The 19,188-nt window shown below is 42.3% G+C and overlaps 1 protein-coding gene across 4 annotated transcripts in view; it reads left to right on the top strand.

Moving 5' to 3' along the window:
- The window catches only part of sclt1 (sodium channel and clathrin linker 1), a 47,808-nt gene that overhangs the window by 3,452 nt on the left and 25,168 nt on the right, over positions 1–19,188 (top strand). The window contains exons 1-11 of one of the 4 annotated variants that reach the window (XM_007897702.2): positions 4,571–4,638; positions 4,765–4,857; positions 5,442–5,557; positions 7,154–7,221; positions 9,904–9,956; positions 13,485–13,557; positions 13,645–13,700; positions 14,213–14,348; positions 16,905–17,027; positions 17,320–17,385; positions 17,892–17,962. In XM_007897702.2, the coding sequence (XP_007895893.1) occupies positions 5,521–5,557; positions 7,154–7,221; positions 9,904–9,956; positions 13,485–13,557; positions 13,645–13,700; positions 14,213–14,348; positions 16,905–17,027; positions 17,320–17,385; positions 17,892–17,962 (683 nt within the window). In that variant the 5' untranslated portion in view covers positions 4,571–4,638; positions 4,765–4,857; positions 5,442–5,520. Of the gene's footprint in view, positions 1–4,570; positions 4,639–4,764; positions 4,858–5,441; positions 5,558–7,153; positions 7,222–9,903; positions 9,957–13,484; positions 13,558–13,644; positions 13,701–14,212; positions 14,349–16,904; positions 17,028–17,319; positions 17,386–17,891; positions 17,963–19,188 lie in introns of those variants that run through there. The other 3 variants (XM_007897700.2, XM_007897703.2, XM_007897699.2) reach the window with 3 other exon arrangements.

Genomic DNA, 19,188 nt, shown 5'->3' with positions numbered 1-19,188 from the left:
TGTCTCAAAGCACAGAATATACTGTATATTTTGTAGGTGAAACACAGCAGCCAATTGTGCACTGCAGTGTCCCACAAACAGCCATGGATTGAGTTACCAAATTTGTGGAGTCCTGTAGCTCAGTGGTTAGAGCGCTCGCTTTGCAAGTGAGAGACCTGAGTTCAATTCCAGGCAGAGGGCGAAACCTTGGGCAAGTTTCCTTACTCCACAGAGCCTAATAATAATCCCTCCAAAACTAAAAACAATAATAAATTGGTCATTTTCAATCTACGACTGTTTGTGGGACATTGCTGTGCGCAATTGGCTGCCGCGTTCGCCCACAAATATACAGTCAATTCACTTTACAGTGTGTTCTGTGAAGCGCTTTGGGACGTCCTCCCGACGTGAAAAGCGCTAAATCAAATGCAAGGATTATTATTATTATTATTTTCATTTATTTTTGAAGGGATTATTACCTTATTATTACCCCTAAAAAAGCGATCTGCCAATCGATTAACTTAGTGCTAGGTGAACAGAGGTGTGTGGAGTGAGGAAACTTGCCTACCATTTCACCCTGCACAGGAATCTAACCCAAGTCCTCTCGCACGTGAGGCAAGTGCTGTAACCACTGTAACAGGGGATTAGGAGGAGTGGAGGCTCATGTGGACCCTAAAGACAGTCACAAGCTGGTTGGGCCAAATGGCCTATTTCTGTGCTGTAATGACCTATATAATTCTCTCAGTATCAGAGGTAGTAGGTGGGTGCCTTTCTACCGTAGTGTACCAACAATAATTCCTCAGCTATTTCACTGTCTCAAGACTACACTCTTATTGAGCTGTTGTCCAGTCTGGTACAATTAGGTTGCAGATTTCTGCAACAAATACTCCCTTAGGGTGATGCTCTATATTATAAATTCTTATCGTGGTCCAACTGAGACAAATTTCTTATGAAGTGAGCTAAAATATTTTGAGATATAGTGGCTTAGAAACAGATTTGCTTGACATTTCAGGATTTGGGTAGGAAAAATCTAAATACTTAAGGGGAAGCTCTGTTCATAATTAGTTGGATTAGGTTAAGAGTTTATAATTTACTTCCCGTCCCTTATTCTATTAATTTTTGCTCAATAATGTTTTGTCATGATTGTACAATTTTAATGATGGTCATTATCATTATCTTATGGAGTCCCGTAGCTCAGTGATTAGAGCGCACAAGCGAGAAACCTGGGTTCGATCCCCAGCAGGGTGAAACGTTGAACAAGTTTTCTTATTCCACAAGCCTCTGTTTACCTAGGAGTAAGTTGGAACCCGGCTGTTTGTCGATTGGCGGATCACTTTTCCAGGGGGAATAATTCCTTCAAAAAAAAATGATGCTAATAAATTGGTCAATCAATCCTCGACTGTTTGTGGAACACTGCTGTGCGCAATTCACTGCCACATTTCACCCACAAAATATGCAGTCATTAACATTACAGTATATTCTTTGAAGCATTTTGAGACGTCTCGAAGACGTGATAAGGCACTATACCAAATGCAAGAATTATTATTATGAAGTGATGTGGACAGTGTCCCAGTTGTCAGCATCTGTGAAAAAAAAAGGTCTCTACAATTATTCATAATTGCTTGTGAAATTCTTCAAGATGTTTTAACATTCTCAGGCTCTATAAAAATGCATGTTTCTTTATGTTGCAGCTGTTTGTAGGTACAAAAGGACGTAAAAGTGAAGAAAACTGTCTCATGATCTTCAGTGTAGTTTGGAAAATAAGAACTACTTCTGGAGTGATTCTAAGCCAGTAATTCCATTGCAGGACCCATATGACTATTGTAAACCGCTTTAGCCCTCGCACATGGTTGTGTTGCAATTTCAGTTTCTCTATGGTATTAGTACCTTATTATAGCTCCCAGACATACACTTTTCCCTATTAAACTAGAAATCATTATAACACGGTGAGAGTGAGCCTCAGGAAAATATTCCTTTTGGGATGTGAAAATGGTATGGATCGTATTTGCTAGAAAATATCCTGTAACATTCTGAACGCTTACCCCCCTTCACCACTACCACTCATCATCTAACACTAGGCAAAAACAACAACAACAAATTGCAATTATATAATGCCTTGCATGTCAGGAGGAAGTCCCAAGGTACTGGGCAGTGAAGGGTTTGCACCCGAGCTGCGACTGGAGTCAAGGTGGGTAGTGGTGGCAAGGGGACCAAAGGTGCAGTTGAAGGGGAAAGTCTTGAGATGGGCCTGGAAGGAGGCAAGGGAGGGGGCAATGCAGAGGGCCTGTTCCTGAGGGTGGGTGCAGAAAGGCTGAAGGCCTGACCTCCGATGGTGGAGCAGGAAGGGCAGGGGACATGAGGTAGGTGAGTTCCGTGCGAGGAGAGGGAGCGGACAGGTTGGTAGGGTTTTAGGAAGTCACAGAGGTAGGGTGGAGCAAGACCTTGGAGGGCTTTAAAGGTGAGGACAAGGATTTTAAACTCGATCCTCTGGTGAATGGGGAGCCAGTGAAGCCGGGCGAGGATGGAGGTGATCGGCTAGGTGGGAGTTTGGCAGTTATTACTAACAATTATGAAATTCAGTGGCAGAATTGTAACGGAAAGCTTAGGACAAAAAAAATTCAGAAACAAATAGATTAGAGCAAACTACAGTCTGGAGGGCTGTCAAGAAGTTTTCCCATTCCCCTGTAGCTTAGTGATTAGAGCACTCACCTCGCAAGTGGGAGGACCTGGGTTTGATTCCCGGCAGGGCGAAACGTTGGGCAAGTTTCCTTATTCCACGTGCCTCTGTATACCTAGAAGTAAGTACGAACCCGGTTGTTAGTCAATTGGTGGATCCCTTAACAATCATAATCCCTTAATAAGTGACTAAATCCACAACTGTTTGTAGGATACTGCTGTGTGCAATTGGCTGCTGGGTTTCAGCCACAAAATATACAGACAATTCATATTACAGTATACAACAACAACAAAATTACATTTGTATAGCGCCTTCCACATCTGCCATGGAGGGCTTTGAAGGTGAAGACCAGGATCTTGAACTGTATCTTCTGTGTGATGGGAAGCCAGTGGAGTTATAATAATAATAATCTTTGCATTTGATATAGCGCTTTTCACTTCTTCTAGACGTCTCAAAGCGCTTCACAGAATATACTGTAAAGTGAATTGACCGTATATTTGTGGGCGAAACGCAGCAACCAATTGCGCGCAGCAGTGTCCCACACACAGTCGTGGATTGAAAATGACCAATTTATTATTTTTTTGTTTTGGAGGGATTAGTATTAGGCGTGTGGATATTATTATATTAGAGTTGGGCGAGAATGGGGGTGATTGTCGCGGAGCCTAGTGCGGTAGAGGACACGGGCTGCAGAGTTCTGGATGATCTGCAGTCTGTGGAGGGAGGAGTTGGGGAGGCCGACAAGCAGTGAGTTTGCATAGTTGAGCCACGATGTAATGAAGGCATTGTATGAGGGTTTCGGTGGCCTGCGGTGTGAGACAATGTCTGAGCCGGGCGACATTGCGGAGGTGGGGGAAGGCAGAGCAGGTCATGGCACAGATGTGGGTTAGAAAGGATAATTGAGGGTCAAACAAGACCCCAAGGTCCCGGACTGGCTTAGTAAGGTGGAGTGTGCAACCATGGATGGTGATGCTGTCAGTGCCTGAGGTGTTGAGGTGCTGACAGGAGCCGATCAGGAGAGCCTCGGTCTTGTTGACGTTCAACTGAAGAAAGTTAGTTCTCATCCAGGACTTGATGTCTGACAGACATTCTGTCAGCACAGCAGCGGTCCAGGAGTCAATGGTGGAGGCAGAGAGGGAGAGTTGGGTGTCATCCGCATACAGGTGGATTTCTATATTGTGTATATTCTAAAAAGTTCTTGAGACATCTGAAGATGGGATAAAGCGCTTTATCAATTGCAGTAGAGCCCAGGTCTCTCGCTTGTGAGACAAGGATTATTATTCACACTAATCTAGGTAAGTGTATACAACAATTTGCACTTATATAATATTAATAATCCTTGTATTAGATATAGCACTTTTCATGTCTTCTAGATGTCTCAAAGCACTTCACAGAATATACTGTAGAGTGAATTGAATCTATATTTGTGGGCGAAACGTGACAGCCAATTGCACACGGCAGTGTCCCACAAACAGTGTAGATTGAAGTGACCAAATTATTATTGTTTTTTTTGAAGGAATTATTATGCCCAGAAAAGCGATCTGCCAATTGACTAATAACCAGGTTTCTACTTACTGCTGGGTAAACAGAGGCGTGTGGAATAGGGAAACTTGCCCAACATTTCGCCCTGCCGGCAGTACAACCCAGGTCTCTCGCTTGTGAGGCAAGTGTTCTAACCACTGAGCGATAGGACTCCACCTATAACGCCCGTCACGCAGTGTAGCGTCTCAGAGCGCTTAACAGTGGCGGAGCCTGACTCCAATCTGGGGGCGGGGAGGGGGAGGTGGCCGTAAGCACGGTCGAAGAGGAAGGTTTTCAGGCAGGACTTGAAAAAGGGGAGAGAAGTGGCAAGGCGGATGGACTGAGGGAGAGCGTTCCAGATTTTTGGGGTGTAGTGGCTGAAAGGTCGATCTCCAGCGGTGGGGTGGAGGGTGCGAGGGACGAGCAGGAGGCCGGTGCCAGTGCCGGGCTGGTGTATTCGATCAGCGGTATGTTTCGAAGTTTTTCTTCATTGATTTATGACATAAATCAGTTACCCCTTTGACCTGAACCTAGAGGATGTTACAAACCTTGATCAGTTGATCTCTGTTATATACATACCTTTTAACTTGCAGTACTGACCTCACAATTGGCTTTGATACGCTTGGGGAATTTTATACAGCATGGTTATGAACTGTCAGTTTATCAGAGAAGACCGTGATATAAAGGTAACTGCAAAACAACAGCTGTTAACAGCTCACAAGTCTCATTTTATCATGTTGTTGATAAAAAAAAANCCTAATCCATCAGGGAGAAACATGCTCAAAAAGATATAGCTGACATGAAACAATATTGAATGGCAGCTTTAACCCTCAGAAATGTGATAATATAATCAAATATCTGCATCATGAACAAATGATGGTAAAGAGTGATTGCCAGATTGTAATTTAGCTCAGGGCTCAGATGATATTCATAAGCCCCTGAGCATCTTGTGGTTTGACATCATCTAAACCTTCGATTAGATGCAGCTTTGTTATCGCTTCCGCCACAGTGAGTGTAATACTTGGATCAGGCTGGTGTGACAAGAACATAAAGTATGCAGTACGTGCATGTGAACATAGCCATTTTTTTTAAAAACAAATATTATGCAAATTAACAAAATTAATAAACTGATGCATGAAAAGTTAACATTAATCTTTGAAAGCCTTGGGCTTCTGAAAAAAGTGATTCGAAGCAAACAAAAATCAAGAAATCAATGGAATATGTTTCACATGAACTTGACTCAGAGCTAATTTGTACTGTTTCTTTTCAGTCTTTACTCCTGCCATCTTGTAAAGACCTCTTCTGGTACCTACGGACTGAGTTTCTAAGAGACTCGCAACATTAAGAGCATGGAAACTACTGAAGTAGAATTTTTGACCAATCAAGGTAAATTTTCCATTTGCCACATTTGGAACAAGCTTGTGAAATTCCTTTTTTAGAAACCTTTCACCTGCTCCACCTGGCTCAGTTGGTAGCACCCTCACTTTTGAGCCAGAAGGTTTTGGGTTCAAGCCACACATCGAGACTTGGAACTCGTATTATCTAGCAAGCACCCCAATACAGTGCTGGGGCTGTGCTGCATTGTTGGAGGTGCCGACCTTTGGATGAGAATATAAACCAAGGTCCCATCTGCCTGTTCAGGTGGATGTTAAAGATCCCATGACACTATTAGAAAAGAGAGGGAGTTTCTCCCGGGACTGGATAAGAATCCCACAAACACTCCATGGCTGTTTGTGTGACATTGCTGTGTGCAAATTCGCTGTCATGTTCAATCGCAAAATACACAGTCAGCTGCACTTCACAGTCTTAATTTTGAATCTTAAATATTTTAAATGTCTGCACAAATGAGAGCACTGTTCAAGTAACTTATGATGTTATGTTAAATCCTCAAACATAAAACAACTTGGAAATAAATTCCTATTTATTTTATTTTTCATAGTGCACATTCTCTCCTTTCTAAGTGTCCTATATTAAGATGGGGGATATCTGTGGGACTCACAGGTTTTTGATATTACTGAAGTAGCTGTTTTTCACGTATGAGCCAGATTATGAGGCCAGGCTGTGTGCATGTCCACAGATCTACACCTTCCAGTAGGGGTCACTGGAAGTGGTCAAGAATGGAGATATTTAAGAACACTTGAAGAATTTTGTGTGATACACTCCAAATTGTCGAACAGTGGGCAAAAAGGAATAAGGGTTGACAAGAACCTCAGCACGGCTATTGCTATCTGAAGTGATGTTATATTACTCGTGCAGGGACAGATTAAGATTTGCGACAGATTAATTTGGTACTTGTATACATTAGTCCAAATAAATTGATTTTTAGCTTTCACAAGTATTAACTTAAAAATGGTTTGGGTTTCAAGCTATTTTACAGCAACAACAACAAAATTACATTTATAGACCGCCTTTCACATCAGGAGGACGTCCCAAGGCACTGGACAGTCAGGGGTTGGGACGTTGAGCATGGGGGAGAGGTAGGGGAGGGTGACGAGAGGCATGATCGAAGAGGAGGGTCTTGAGACCGTCCTTGAAGGAGGCAAGGGAGGAAGCGATGCGAAGGGACCGTGGGATGGAGTTCCAGAGTGTGGGGGCAGAGAGGCTGAAAGCCCGGCCACCGATTGTAGGGCTAGTCGGGTGGGATTTTACAGGTCATTGCTCAAAAGTTTTTCCACAAAGAATCAGTAAAACGGTGGAAGTTTCTTTTTTGACTATTTTTCTTTGTTTAGGAATACAGTACAAGCTTCATAGAAGACCTAAGTACTTGATTACATTACCCTAATTTTTAAAAGGAAACAATGCTTTGAAATTAGATTAACTCAAGTGGGCACAATGTCAACATGGGTGTTAAATTACTATGTTTTCAAAGAAACCCGGTTTGTCTTTTAGGGCAGGTTACAGTGGAAGGAGATCTCTAGAGGGCAACATAATAATGAGGATGTTTAAACATGACTGTTGACTATCTGTTTTTTCCTCCAATAGTTCAGCGGTTGAATTCCGCACTCAGGCAATACCAAGCACAAGAACTGTCCAAACCTGCTGTTGATCAGGTACAATGATTTCCAAAATTATATTTTCCAAATCGTTTTATTCTTTTACTATTTTATTTTTTGTATTATTCTTACAAAATTTAAAATAGCTATCAGAGTGTTTTGCAGTCTTTCTATATCATGTAATAAATTGTGCCATGTATTGCTGCAGCTGTTTGTCCTTTTCTATAGTTATATGTTGTCTGTACTTTTTAGACTCGTATTAATCAGTTGTCTTTATCTGTTCCCCGCAACCCCCCCACCCCCCTCACAAAGCAATGATATGTACTTCAATTCAAACTAAGGTGGTCAGAACAGTGCATGTTTAGAAGATGGTAACCAAGTTGAAGAGAACTATACTGACGTATACAGGCAAAAAAAATAAAAATTGCTGTACCAATGCACAGATCAGCGTGGAGGGTAAAGAAAATGGATGAATATGCAGCAAGGAAGGGGCGTTTTATATTCCATGAAATGCTCTCTTCTGGTAATGATCAGTGTTCCAGTGACTCCTTTGATGTATCAGGCGGTGAAGCCAACCACGAGGGGTTCATGAAGCAGCTTGTAATTGTAACCTTCTGCTTTTTGTCACCTCTACATGTGTAGTGTGTTTTGTGTGCACAGTAGGAGATGAAGTCTGCATCCTGCCATTCTACACTAATCAAATTGGAACCCCCAATATGCAGAGCCACTGCACTGCTGTTGTAATTTTTTAAGAAAAAAAGAAATTTAGCAAAATCATGAAATAGCAAACCTATCAAGCAAATTACTGTATTATCATTTTAAATGGACTTTTTTAAAAATATATAAATGTAGTATTCAAAACGGAAAAAAACACAAAACACTACATTAAAACCACACTCTGTATATTAAAAACACTCTATCTTAAGAACACCCTGTGAGACATTACTCTGCGCAAATTGGCTGCCATATTTCCCTCTAAATACATAATCAGTGCACAGTAAAACCTTGTGAAGTGCTTTGAGACATCTCGGTGACTTGAAAAGCGCTATATCAAATGCAAGAATGATATATTATAAAGCGTGTCCGTTTTTACAGTATTATCCAGACAGTACCTTAAATGTCTATTTTCAAAAAAAGTGAAGTATTTCCGTACATTTGTAGAATCAAAGCCTCTAACAAGAGAAGGCCATTCAGCCTATTAACACACTTTCCACATTCAATACAAACCATATCCAACTCTATACTGTGTTGGGGAGATATTATATACCTGTACTCTGAACTCCAAAGATAGCCAATCAAAAACTCCAGAGCATTCACCCTTCTTATTATCTCTATTATTCAGTGAAGCTGTACAGATATTCATTGTATCATTTGTTTATTGTACACAAATTGTATCTTGATTCATAAAGTCCTTTTCGAGGAAAAAAACTCCCTATTACTGTAGAGACTTCACTATTCACTATTCTGACACAATTTTTTCTACCTTTTGGAGCATTATTTCCTGCAACTAAGACTAATGTGACACCTTAATATTGGAAAAAGGATATTATGTTTGCTTCTACCTTCTGGCTGTTTAAACATAGCTTATACCATGGAGAATTTGCAAAGCCAAACAGTTATGGAGAAAAAATTGCCTGCTACCTATTTCTTCCTTCCTCTTGATACCATCCCTGCTGTGCATGGACTAGTTGGCTCTTACCTGCAGTACAAGAAAACCAAAAACCTCAATTTATTTCATCCTCGCAGTAGTCAAGATAAATAGGGAAAGAAATTGCAGTGAGGGTTTGAGCCAGCTAATATGACAGGAGAAAAATAAATCACAGGTCTGCTTTTCTTAAATTAAGAAAGAAACCCAAATTACTTCTTGATATTTGGGCTTTCTTTCTTAATTTAGTGCCAGAGACTTCTTGAACTCCAAAATTGCTTCAGGAGCCTGACCAACAATTTACATTGTTCTCCATTCTTGATGTAACAGAGTTCATACATTGAGTTAGATACCATAAGTAGATGCATATTCATTGAATTGATATGAGTTTAGGCTCCTTTATTTGGGTGGATGGACAGACAGGTACATTAGTTTTCTTCTTGCACAGCCTCAATAGGCTGAGTATGCATAGGAGCAGGCTAAAGAGAGAATAAAGCCAGCCACCCAAAGGACAAGATTATCTCCAACCAGAAGGTCTGTAGATAGCGCGTAACTAGAATTGCAAACATGCATTCCTGTATGTACGTGGAGGACAATATTGAACAGAGGAAGGACATTGTGGAGTGTTCTACATTGTAGAGAATCAGTTTTAGTGGTTTGCACTGATAGAGCTGGATTCTGGAGGTAAGGCCAAATCAGACTTTTTCAGTTCAGAAGTCTGTGTAAAGTCTGTGCAGTGTAAATTTGTCAGCTAGCTCTTGGAAGGATATATTGTACCCTTGTGAAGGGCATAATTCATCCCTTGAGTACCACCTTTCTCAACTTTAATGTCTCTTTTGCATCACATTGCAAAGTTGTTTTCAGTGTTCACATCTGAAAGGTTAAGCCAAGAGATGAGATGACTAACAAACTTTAAGAGGCTTTTGGATCCTCAAAGTCCAGATGCAGTGGCTAAATTAGGCAAGGCCAATTTAGCATATCAATCCGACAGCCAATCAGAAAATTAAATTGTGGAGCGTTCTACATTGTAGAGAATCAGTTTTGGTTGTTTGCAGTGGTTGAGAAAAACACAAATCTGTTCTGTTTTGATTTAGACAGGACACCTGGAAGAATGTCATTCTCCTGTCCCCTGGCTGACAGATAAGAGGTAAGTGCCATGTTGTCTCTCTAATGGTAAATATTTTGGTGAAGTATTTATGTAGGTAGAGTGCATATCTTTGTTGCTCATAAATTTTACTCTTGTCGTTCAAAACCCTGCAAGCCAAAGTTCTAATGGGTAGGGTGGTCCTAGTTGGACAAACAGCAGGAAGTTTGCCAGACAGTACTCTCAATGACAAGCTATGTGGTTTGAGCTTTGGATCCCCAAGCCCAACTTTGGATCCCCAAGCCTTGGCTATTGCCAACCCGTGCTTAATGCCTTCCCGAATTAGGTAAGCAGAGAGCATCCTTACGGTAGAGAGTGTGAATTCCATTCTGGATACAAGGGAATTTCCATGTATTTTTTTGTCAGATGGTGGGAGGGTGTCTGACGTGTGCAAAAGGTGAAATCCTTCACCATACTTAAGAGTATCCAAACCAAACTGAAAGTGCCACATATGTGTGCCATGTACAGATTTTTAAAAATATCTCTGTGTCACACCGATTTATAATAATAATCCTTGCATTTGATATACTGCCTTATTACGTCGTTGCGCCGTCTCAAAGCAGTTCTAAGATATTCTGTAAAGTAGAGTGACTGTATGTTTGTGGACCAAACCAGTTCGGCAGCCAGTTTGCGCACAACGAAGTCCCACAAACAACCATAGAGTGGAAATGCCCCACAACCAACTACAATGTTATAACAAGTTCAAAGAGGTCCTAGACTTCTTCGCCTCAAAAATTAAAAACATCGACTTGGCTGCATCGTCCTCCCCCACCCATGTTCCCTTCCACTCCACCTAGACCATCCACACCGTCTTCTCCCTCCACCACGGCTCCTGCCACTCCCCGACTCCTTACACTCCTTTGCCCCCATTTCTCCCTCCCACTCAACCACAATCACCTGGATGAAGTTCACCACCTGTTACCTCGACCTCCTCCCCAACCAGTTGCTGGTCATCCAACTCCTCCTTTTCTCCCCCCTGCTGGCTGACACCGTCAACCAATCTCTCTCCTCAGACTCTGTTCCACTCCTCTTGAAAACCGCTGTTATCACACCCCTCCCCCAAAAACCCACTCTCGGTCCCTCTAATCTCTCACAGTACCATCCCATTTCCAATCTATCCTTCCTTGTCAAATCCTGGAACGCATTGTTGCAGGTCAATTTCTAGTCACACCTCTCCCACCACTCCCTCCTCAACCCCCTGCAGTCTGTTTTTCACCCTGCCCACAGCACAGAGTCAGGCTTGTCAAAGTCACAAACGACGTTCCCTCTATCTGTGACCAAGACTCCCTCTGCCTCTTCGTCCTCCTGGAACTCTCTTGACATGTTCGACACAGTCAACCACACCATCCTCCTCCATCAGCTCTTCTCCCTCATCTACCTTAGTGGGACTGCACTCAACATGGTTCGAGTCCTACTTAACCAACCGCCTCCATTTCATCTCAGCAAATGGTTTCTCCTCCCGGCCCCGACCAGTCACCTGCAGGGTACCTCAGGGCTCCATCCTTGACCCTCTTCTTTTCCTTATCTATATGCTCCTTCTGAGCAATGTCATCTGCAGACAAAGAGTAAACTTCCACATGGATGTGGATGACACACAAATCTACTTTGCCTCTTCCGGTACCAACTCCAGGTCCACCAATGTTCTGTCAGCTTGTCTGGCAGGCATCTGGGCCTGGATGAGTCTCTGCAGCTGAATATGGACAAGATGGAAGCCATACATCAACGTCTTCACTCCTGTGGATCTAAACTCCTCAACCTCCCTGGGCTCTCCCTCAGACTCACCGAATCAGTGCGCAACCTAGGCGTCCGGTTCGACACCCAGCTGTCCTTCCTCCACCACATCCAGTCCCTGACCAGGACCGCCTTCTTCCACCTCCGCCACATTGCCCACCACTGGCCGTAACTTACCCCAAATGCAGCCGAAACCCTTGTGCATGTGTTTGTCACTTCCAACTTGGATTACTCCAATGCACTCCTCACCGGTCTCCCCAGCTCCATCATTCACAAGATCCAGCTCATTCAAAACTCTGCTGCCCATATACTGACCCAGACCAAACTCCATATCCACATCTCATCAGTTCTATCCAGGTTTCACTGACTCCTCATCACCGAACTGATCGACTTCAAGAACCTCATACTAGTGTTCAAATCCACGCTCTCCCTGGCACTTCCCTACCTCTCTGACCTCCTCACTCCCCAATCCACCACCCAGCGCTTCCGCTCGACTGGCACTGGCCTCCTGCTCGTCCCTCGCACCCTCCGCCCCACCATCAGAGGTCGAGCTTTCAGCCACTACTCCCCAAAACTCTGGAACACTCTCCCTGAATCCTTCCTCCTTGCTCCCTCTCTCCCCTCTTTCAAGTCCCACCTGAAAACTTTCTTGTTCGACCATGCTTATGGCCACTTCCCCCCTCCCCCTGGCTCGGAGTCAGGCTGCGCCACTGCTAAACAAAGATGAAGCTCTGAGACGCTACCCTGCGTGGAGGGCGCTATATAAGTGCAAGTTGTTGTCGACACATAGCGGAACATTTTAATTGGTTGTGGGGCAGTTCATTTTAGGGGGTTTGTCAAATAGGAACTTCTGACCTCAGGACTCTGGTTGCAGAATCGACAAAGATGGTTTCAAATGGGTCATTAATGGTTGATTAGTTCTGCCCCAAGAGATTAATCAGTTGCAAAAGCATTTTAAGTTGTCAACATATGCATCTCTCGGGTTGCACCACATGGTTGACCAAGCTTAAAGACCATACCGAGTCAGAATGGGAAATTATTGAGCAACAGTGACATCTCAACCTACATGAAATCCTTAATCAAGAAAGACGTCTCTTGATTTGGGCAATTATTGAGGACCTGACAGCAATTGAGCTGTTTTGAATTATCCTCAATTTTCATTGAATGACTTTGTTACTGATTCATTGTGGTCTTCATCATTGGCATTAGCAGTCTGAGCTGTACGCAATCTGAGCTGTACACGATCGGCGGGCAGGCCTTCCGCCACTCTGCACCCACCTTCTAGAACTCCATCACGTAGTCCCTCCGTCTCACCCCCTCCTCGTCACCTTCAAGACCTGCTTCAACACCCTCCTCTTCGACCGTGCTTTCCTCCCTACCCTCCCCTCTCCCCCACCTCGAACCTCAGCTCGGGTCCGTAACTCTGTCTGTCCAGCGCCCTGGGATGTCCTCCCGACGTGAAAGGCGCTATACAAATGTAATTTTGTTGTTGTTAATGTTGTTGGTTCAGTTTTATTTGACAAATGAAACAGTTGTCTTCAAGTGACGATATGTTCTTGCTGGTTCACAGGATACCCACTACATAAGCAAACTCACATTCTAGTGAGGCGCTTTATAACCGTGTTGTCTAGTGTTATAGCCTGCAGATTTAATATTTACTTACTATTGATTAAACCTTATTTATTTTTGTAACAAAAGTATCAATATTCAATATAAATTCTTAATTGATTGTTTGATGGTAGCTCTGTACAGTATAATATTTGGCAACTGGTGTATTCTATATTTGTTTTTCTCTGGCAGCCTAATGGCACCTCTTATAATAGAATATGACAAGAACATGGAAGAATTGAATGAACAGATATGTTACTACCAGGTAAGAGTATGTGAGTCTGATTTTGGTTTAGAAGCTAATAACATTTCCTTGCCTCGAATAATAACAACATGTCTTATTTAAAAATAGACTAAGATGAATGAGATGAAGTTAAACCTTGAAAGTGTCATAAGAGAAAATGAGAGGTAAGGTTTTATATATTCAGTATTAAAGTTTTTATAAGCCTATTATCTTTAAGGATGGTGTTTCTTTGATAGTACACAAATTAACAATGAAAGAATCGGGGTTAAGTTGTCAATAATAATTATTAACAAGGATTTTCTGAAGGGCTGAATACTTTTGTTTCAGTTTATGAGATCTGAATTCAAATCAGGGTCTTGACAGAAATCTTGTAAACATTCCCAAAGGAAGTGGTGTTTGTAAAACCTTTTTGCTTTCTGCTTCTTTAATCTTTTTTAAAGTGGCACTTCCTAGGTGACCTACATTGATTCTTCATGACCATTTCTGAATGAATTCATCCTTTCTTTAAAGCTGATGGGTTTAAAATTCTGATTTTTAATCCTATCGTTGATAACTCGGTGCAAGTTATTTTGAGATAAGTTGACAGTTGCAAAATGTGGGTATTTTGGACTTTTCTAAAATGAATTTATTTTCATTGTAAATTGAGATAATGAGTGTTTGTTTCCAAATGGTGCAGGTTGCACACAGAGTTACGAGAAAACATTGAAAAACATCTTCAAACCCTGCCTGGTGGTGCAGGTATTGATGATGATCCGCTTGTAGAAGACACAATGGTGAGCAGCCTACAGGAACAATTGCGGTTGGCCAATAGGGTAGGTGACAAAAACACAAAGCCAAAAGCACTACAAACAACGATGGTCAAAACATAATTTCATGATTTAGTTTACTGAAATATTTGTTATAATCTTGATAGAATTAGCATCATTATAACAAATATTTTGTTGTGGTATCGTACATCCTGGAAAATAAAAACCTAAATGGGATAGAGGAGCAAAGGGACCTAGGGGTACACATACACAATTCATTAAAAGTAGCAACGCAGGTTAATAAGGCCATTAAAAAAAAGCAAACCAGGCATTGGGGTTCATTTCTAGAGAGACAGAAATGAAAGCAGGGAATTTATGGTAAACGTCTATAGAACCATGGTTAGACCACACTTAGAATACTGTGTGCAGTTCTGGTCCCCACATTATAGAAGGAATGTAGAGGCACTGGAGATGGTGCAAAGGAGATTCACAAGGATGATCCCAGAACTGAGAGGTTATACCTATCAGAAAAGGCTGAACATACTTGGACTCTTTCCTCTTGAAAAGAGGAGGATAAGGGGTGACCTGATAGAGGTCTTTAAAATGATGAAAGGTTTTGATAGGGTAGACATAGGGAAGATGTTTCCACTTGTGGGGGGAACCAAAACCAGGGGCCATCAATATAAAATAGTCACAAATGGATCAAATAGGGAAGTTAGAAGAAATTTCTTCACACAGAGTAGTGGGAATGTGGAACATGCTACCACAAGGAGTTGTTGAGGCAAATATATGTGATTAGCATAGATGTGTTTAAGGGGAAGCTAGATAGGTACATGAGGGAGAAAGGAATAGAAGGTTGTGCTTGAAGGCTTAGTTGAGGAAGGGTAGGAGGAGGCTCATGGGGAGCACAAACTCCAGCATAGACCAGTTGTAATCTATTTTTGGAACAGTGAGTGAAGACTGTTACTTTAATGGATTTTTACACCTCAGCTGCAGTATTTTAGCTCATCCTATGAGTCTAAACTTGCCTCGGGTTCCTAGCCACACTCTCAGCCATGTGATTCATTTCTTTTTCATAAAGCAGACGTTAATTGTTGGCAGTTGTTGTTGTCTCTAAGAATTGCCTCTCAGATTTTTTTTTGGGTCAGCCAAGTGTCTGACTCGTGAAGAATCCCATCACTGTGATTAAGAGTAACCAAACCAGACTGGGAGTTCCACGAACACCACCTACACATGGAAATTCCGATGTCTGCAATGAAATGAATAAGTACTATGTCCCTGGAGGGACTCATTTTGCTTACCTGATTCTGGAGAGTATTAGGCACAGGTTGGCAAGAACCAAGGATTGGGGCCCCCAAAGTGTACATTGAGGGTACTGCTGGAGTTTAACCAGTGTACAAATGTCATAAATAGGTATCGATTGGTGCCTTCAGTTTCGAGCACTAAACAGAATATGTAGTGAATAACAAACACCTTGTCCTGGGGAAAGGGGATTAAAGCTGCAGTATTAATGAGATAATGAGGGGGACAGAAATAATGTTTCATTGGAACGTTAACACGGGTGTTGTTAGAACAAGATGCAAGTAGATAAACAAGCGAGTGTTGTTAGCTCTTTTTCAACAACAACTTACATTTATATAGCGCTCCCTCATGCAGGGCAGCGGCTCAGAGAGCTTGACAGTGGTGGAGCACGACTCCGAGCCGGGGGGAGGTGACTGTAGGCACGGTCGAATAGGAAGGTCTTCAGGTGCGACCTGAAGATGGGGAAGGAAGGGGCAAGGTGGAGGGATAGAGGATGAGTGTTCCAGAGTTTTGGGGCATAATGGCTGAAAGTGCGGCTGCCAATGGTGGAACGGAGGGCACGAGGGACATGCAGAAGACGTTAGGCAGTCGAGGGGAGACAGCGGGTTGTGGGTTGGCGGGTAAGCAGGTCGGAGAGGTTGGGAGGTGTTTCAGCTGCTTTTCCTTCTATGAGGTTCACTCCCTGGTGAATGCACAGCAGAGATGGATTAGAACTCTTAGAAGTAAAATGAATTTGCTGTAGCGCTTTTACTTGATAATGATAGACTTATCACGCGTGGGGGTAAAATCATCTAACTAGGATTTCAGACTTGCTGTGTTCTGTAAGCAAAATTATGTTTATTCAGCTGCGGTTCTCATCTAAGATAACCTGAATGTTCTCGTACTTTTCCGAATGGGTTGGGATAATGCTGTGTATACATTGGAGATCAAGTAGCTCAGCTGCTGGTGATCGTCAACTCTTCTTTTCTAGTTAGTGACTAGAAGAGAAGTTAGACGGGATTCTCTGTATAGTTATTCTGTGGTTAGATACTGCAGTAATTTAAGGCTTCAAGTTAAACAGCTTAATTTTAAAGGTATGGTGGGAGATTCTTTTCAACACTTAAATTATAAACTTATTTTAATGATGGCCTGAAGTAAAATAAGTGAATTAACAGTCACTTATTGTAGGTTGTTGGATGTGAGTATATGTGAAAATCTATTGGTACCTATGAAATTTGTCTGTTTGTATAAGGAAAAGTCGCAAATTGCCTCCCGAATATGGTAATGCTTTCCCTTGCTAGTGGCAAGTTATTTTCCTAATAGAGCTGTCTTACATTTTAGGAAAAGAACCAAGCTTTGGAATTGTGGCAGACAGTTTCACAGGAGTTAGATCGACTGCAGCAGATGTACCAAGAACATGTGTCAGAGAGTGAGCGCCAAACATTCGATCAACGACGTCAGAAAGTGTGTCCTTCATACAATATAATACAGTTTACATTTTACAGTGCCTCTCATGTCAGGAGGACATCTCAAAGCGCTCAACATCACTGCATATTCTGCCATTGCATAGAATTAAACAAAAATAATGAAATATTGTTCCAGTGTATTGATATGTTTGTCTATTAAAAAAAAATTCAACAGTATGCAAAACAACAGTGATGAATAGAGTCGCTAATTAATAAAGAAAGCTTCATAAATGTCATTCTCTTGTGAGCAGCACCAGCAACCACATAGCTCTCTGGTATTTTTGTTTCAGGAACAGCTGACACGGTTCCAACAGCTTACTCAGCAGCTTCAGTTGGCCAATGAAAATATGACCACAGTAAGAAAAAACATTTGGAAAATGTCAATCCAACCCAGCTGCAGTTTATATACACCCGATTGCTGGGGGGGGGGGGGGGGGGAAGCTGGAATATTTAGTCTTACTAATATTGAAAACTATGTAGGAGAAAAGTCATCATCAGTTATTAAGTTTTTAACTTCTTTCAATGAAGTCCCTTTGTGGAAACAAACTTACAATAATAATAATCCTTGCATTATTAAATTTGAGGTGTAGATGAACTATTCAGTATCAGTCTTCATATATTTGAAGGAGATAAATAATGTTATCTATTAAACAATATAATGACCAGAACATGATTCCTAAGCTAAGTGTAAAGTACATTGTATTTTTGTATTTAGGAAACTGGCCTACAGTGTTAGGTTTCTGTTACCCTGGAGTCATGTGTGCTATACTTGGAAACGTAAGATTTCCCTATCATTTTTTTATAAGGCAGTCTTCTGTATACACAGCTTCACAGAGCTTTTCCTCCATTATGTTTTGAACAGACTAATCAGCAGTTTGTGAAAACTGTGACTGAACAGAACGTGGAACTGGAAGTGAACCACAAAGAGCTCAGGTAGGTGTAACCTCCTAGGTGCCTGCTGCTCTTTTAATAAATGTGACTAATCTTAATGGGAATTTTTCTGCTGTTGGTATTCTAAAAACACATTTCACAATATTATTCTCTCATTTGTTAGACTTTTTTTGGGGGCGGCGATAATTTCTACACGATTATGTTATTTGTGATCAACGTGTGTTGTCTATAAAAGCAAACCTCTGACCTAAACTTATTGAATAGAAATTAAACACTTATAGCATGCAAGTGAACCTTTAGTTTCTGTGATGTTTTAGAAACACAAAACATTTGTGATCCTACATTAGGGTCTAAAACATGGTGATTTTAAATGGGGATTTCTTAAGGAGCTCAAAATAAAAATGGGGATTCCTGCTAACAACTGGAACTATGCCACACACCCCTGCTGCCAACCCCCTCCAGAGACCTCTAAGTGGTCAAAGTGACAAATGACATTCTGTCCATCTGCCACCAGGGCTCCCTATGTCTCCTCTCTGCTGCTTTTGACACCGTCAACCACTATCCTCATCCACCGCCTCTCCTCTCATCTCAACCTCCATGATGTTGTCCTTGATTGGTTCGGATCATAACTCTCACACCACCTGCACTTCATCTCCTCAAACGGCTTTTCCTCTAGCCCCGGGACCGTCTCGTGCGGCTTTCCTCAGGGCTCTGTCCTTGGTCCCCTCCTCTTCAACATCTATATATTCCCTCTTGGTGACATCATTCACAGACATGGGGTCAACTTCCACATGTATGCGGATGACACCCAACTGTACCTCTCTGCCTCCATCCTTGACTCCAGGACCACTGCTGTCCTGACAGAATGTCTGTCAGACATCAAGTCCTGAGTACTAACTTTCTTCAGTTGCACGTCAACAAGACCGAGGCTCTCCTGATTGGCTCCCGTCAGTGCCTCAACACCTCAGGTGCTGACAGCATCACCATCCATGGTTGCACACTCCACCTTACTAAGCCAGTCCGGGACCTTGGGGTCTTGTTTGACCCTCAACTATCCTTTCTACCCATAACTGTGCCATGACCCGCTCTGCCTTCCCCCACCTCCCCAACATTGCCCGGCTCCGACACCGTCTCACACCACAGGCCACCAAAACCCTCATACATGCCTTCATTACATCGAGGCTCGACTATGCAAAACTTACTGCTTGTCGGCTTCCCCAACTCCTCCCTCCACAGACTGCAGATCATCCAGAACTCTGCAGCCCGTG

This window comes from Callorhinchus milii, unplaced genomic scaffold (assembly GCF_018977255.1).
Source record: "Callorhinchus milii isolate IMCB2004 unplaced genomic scaffold, IMCB_Cmil_1.0 Scaffold1, whole genome shotgun sequence".
In the NCBI taxonomy this organism is placed as follows: domain Eukaryota; kingdom Metazoa; phylum Chordata; class Chondrichthyes; order Chimaeriformes; family Callorhinchidae; genus Callorhinchus; species Callorhinchus milii.
The sequence above is the reverse complement of the archived record's forward strand: the minus strand, read 5'-3'. Positions and strand labels throughout refer to the sequence as shown.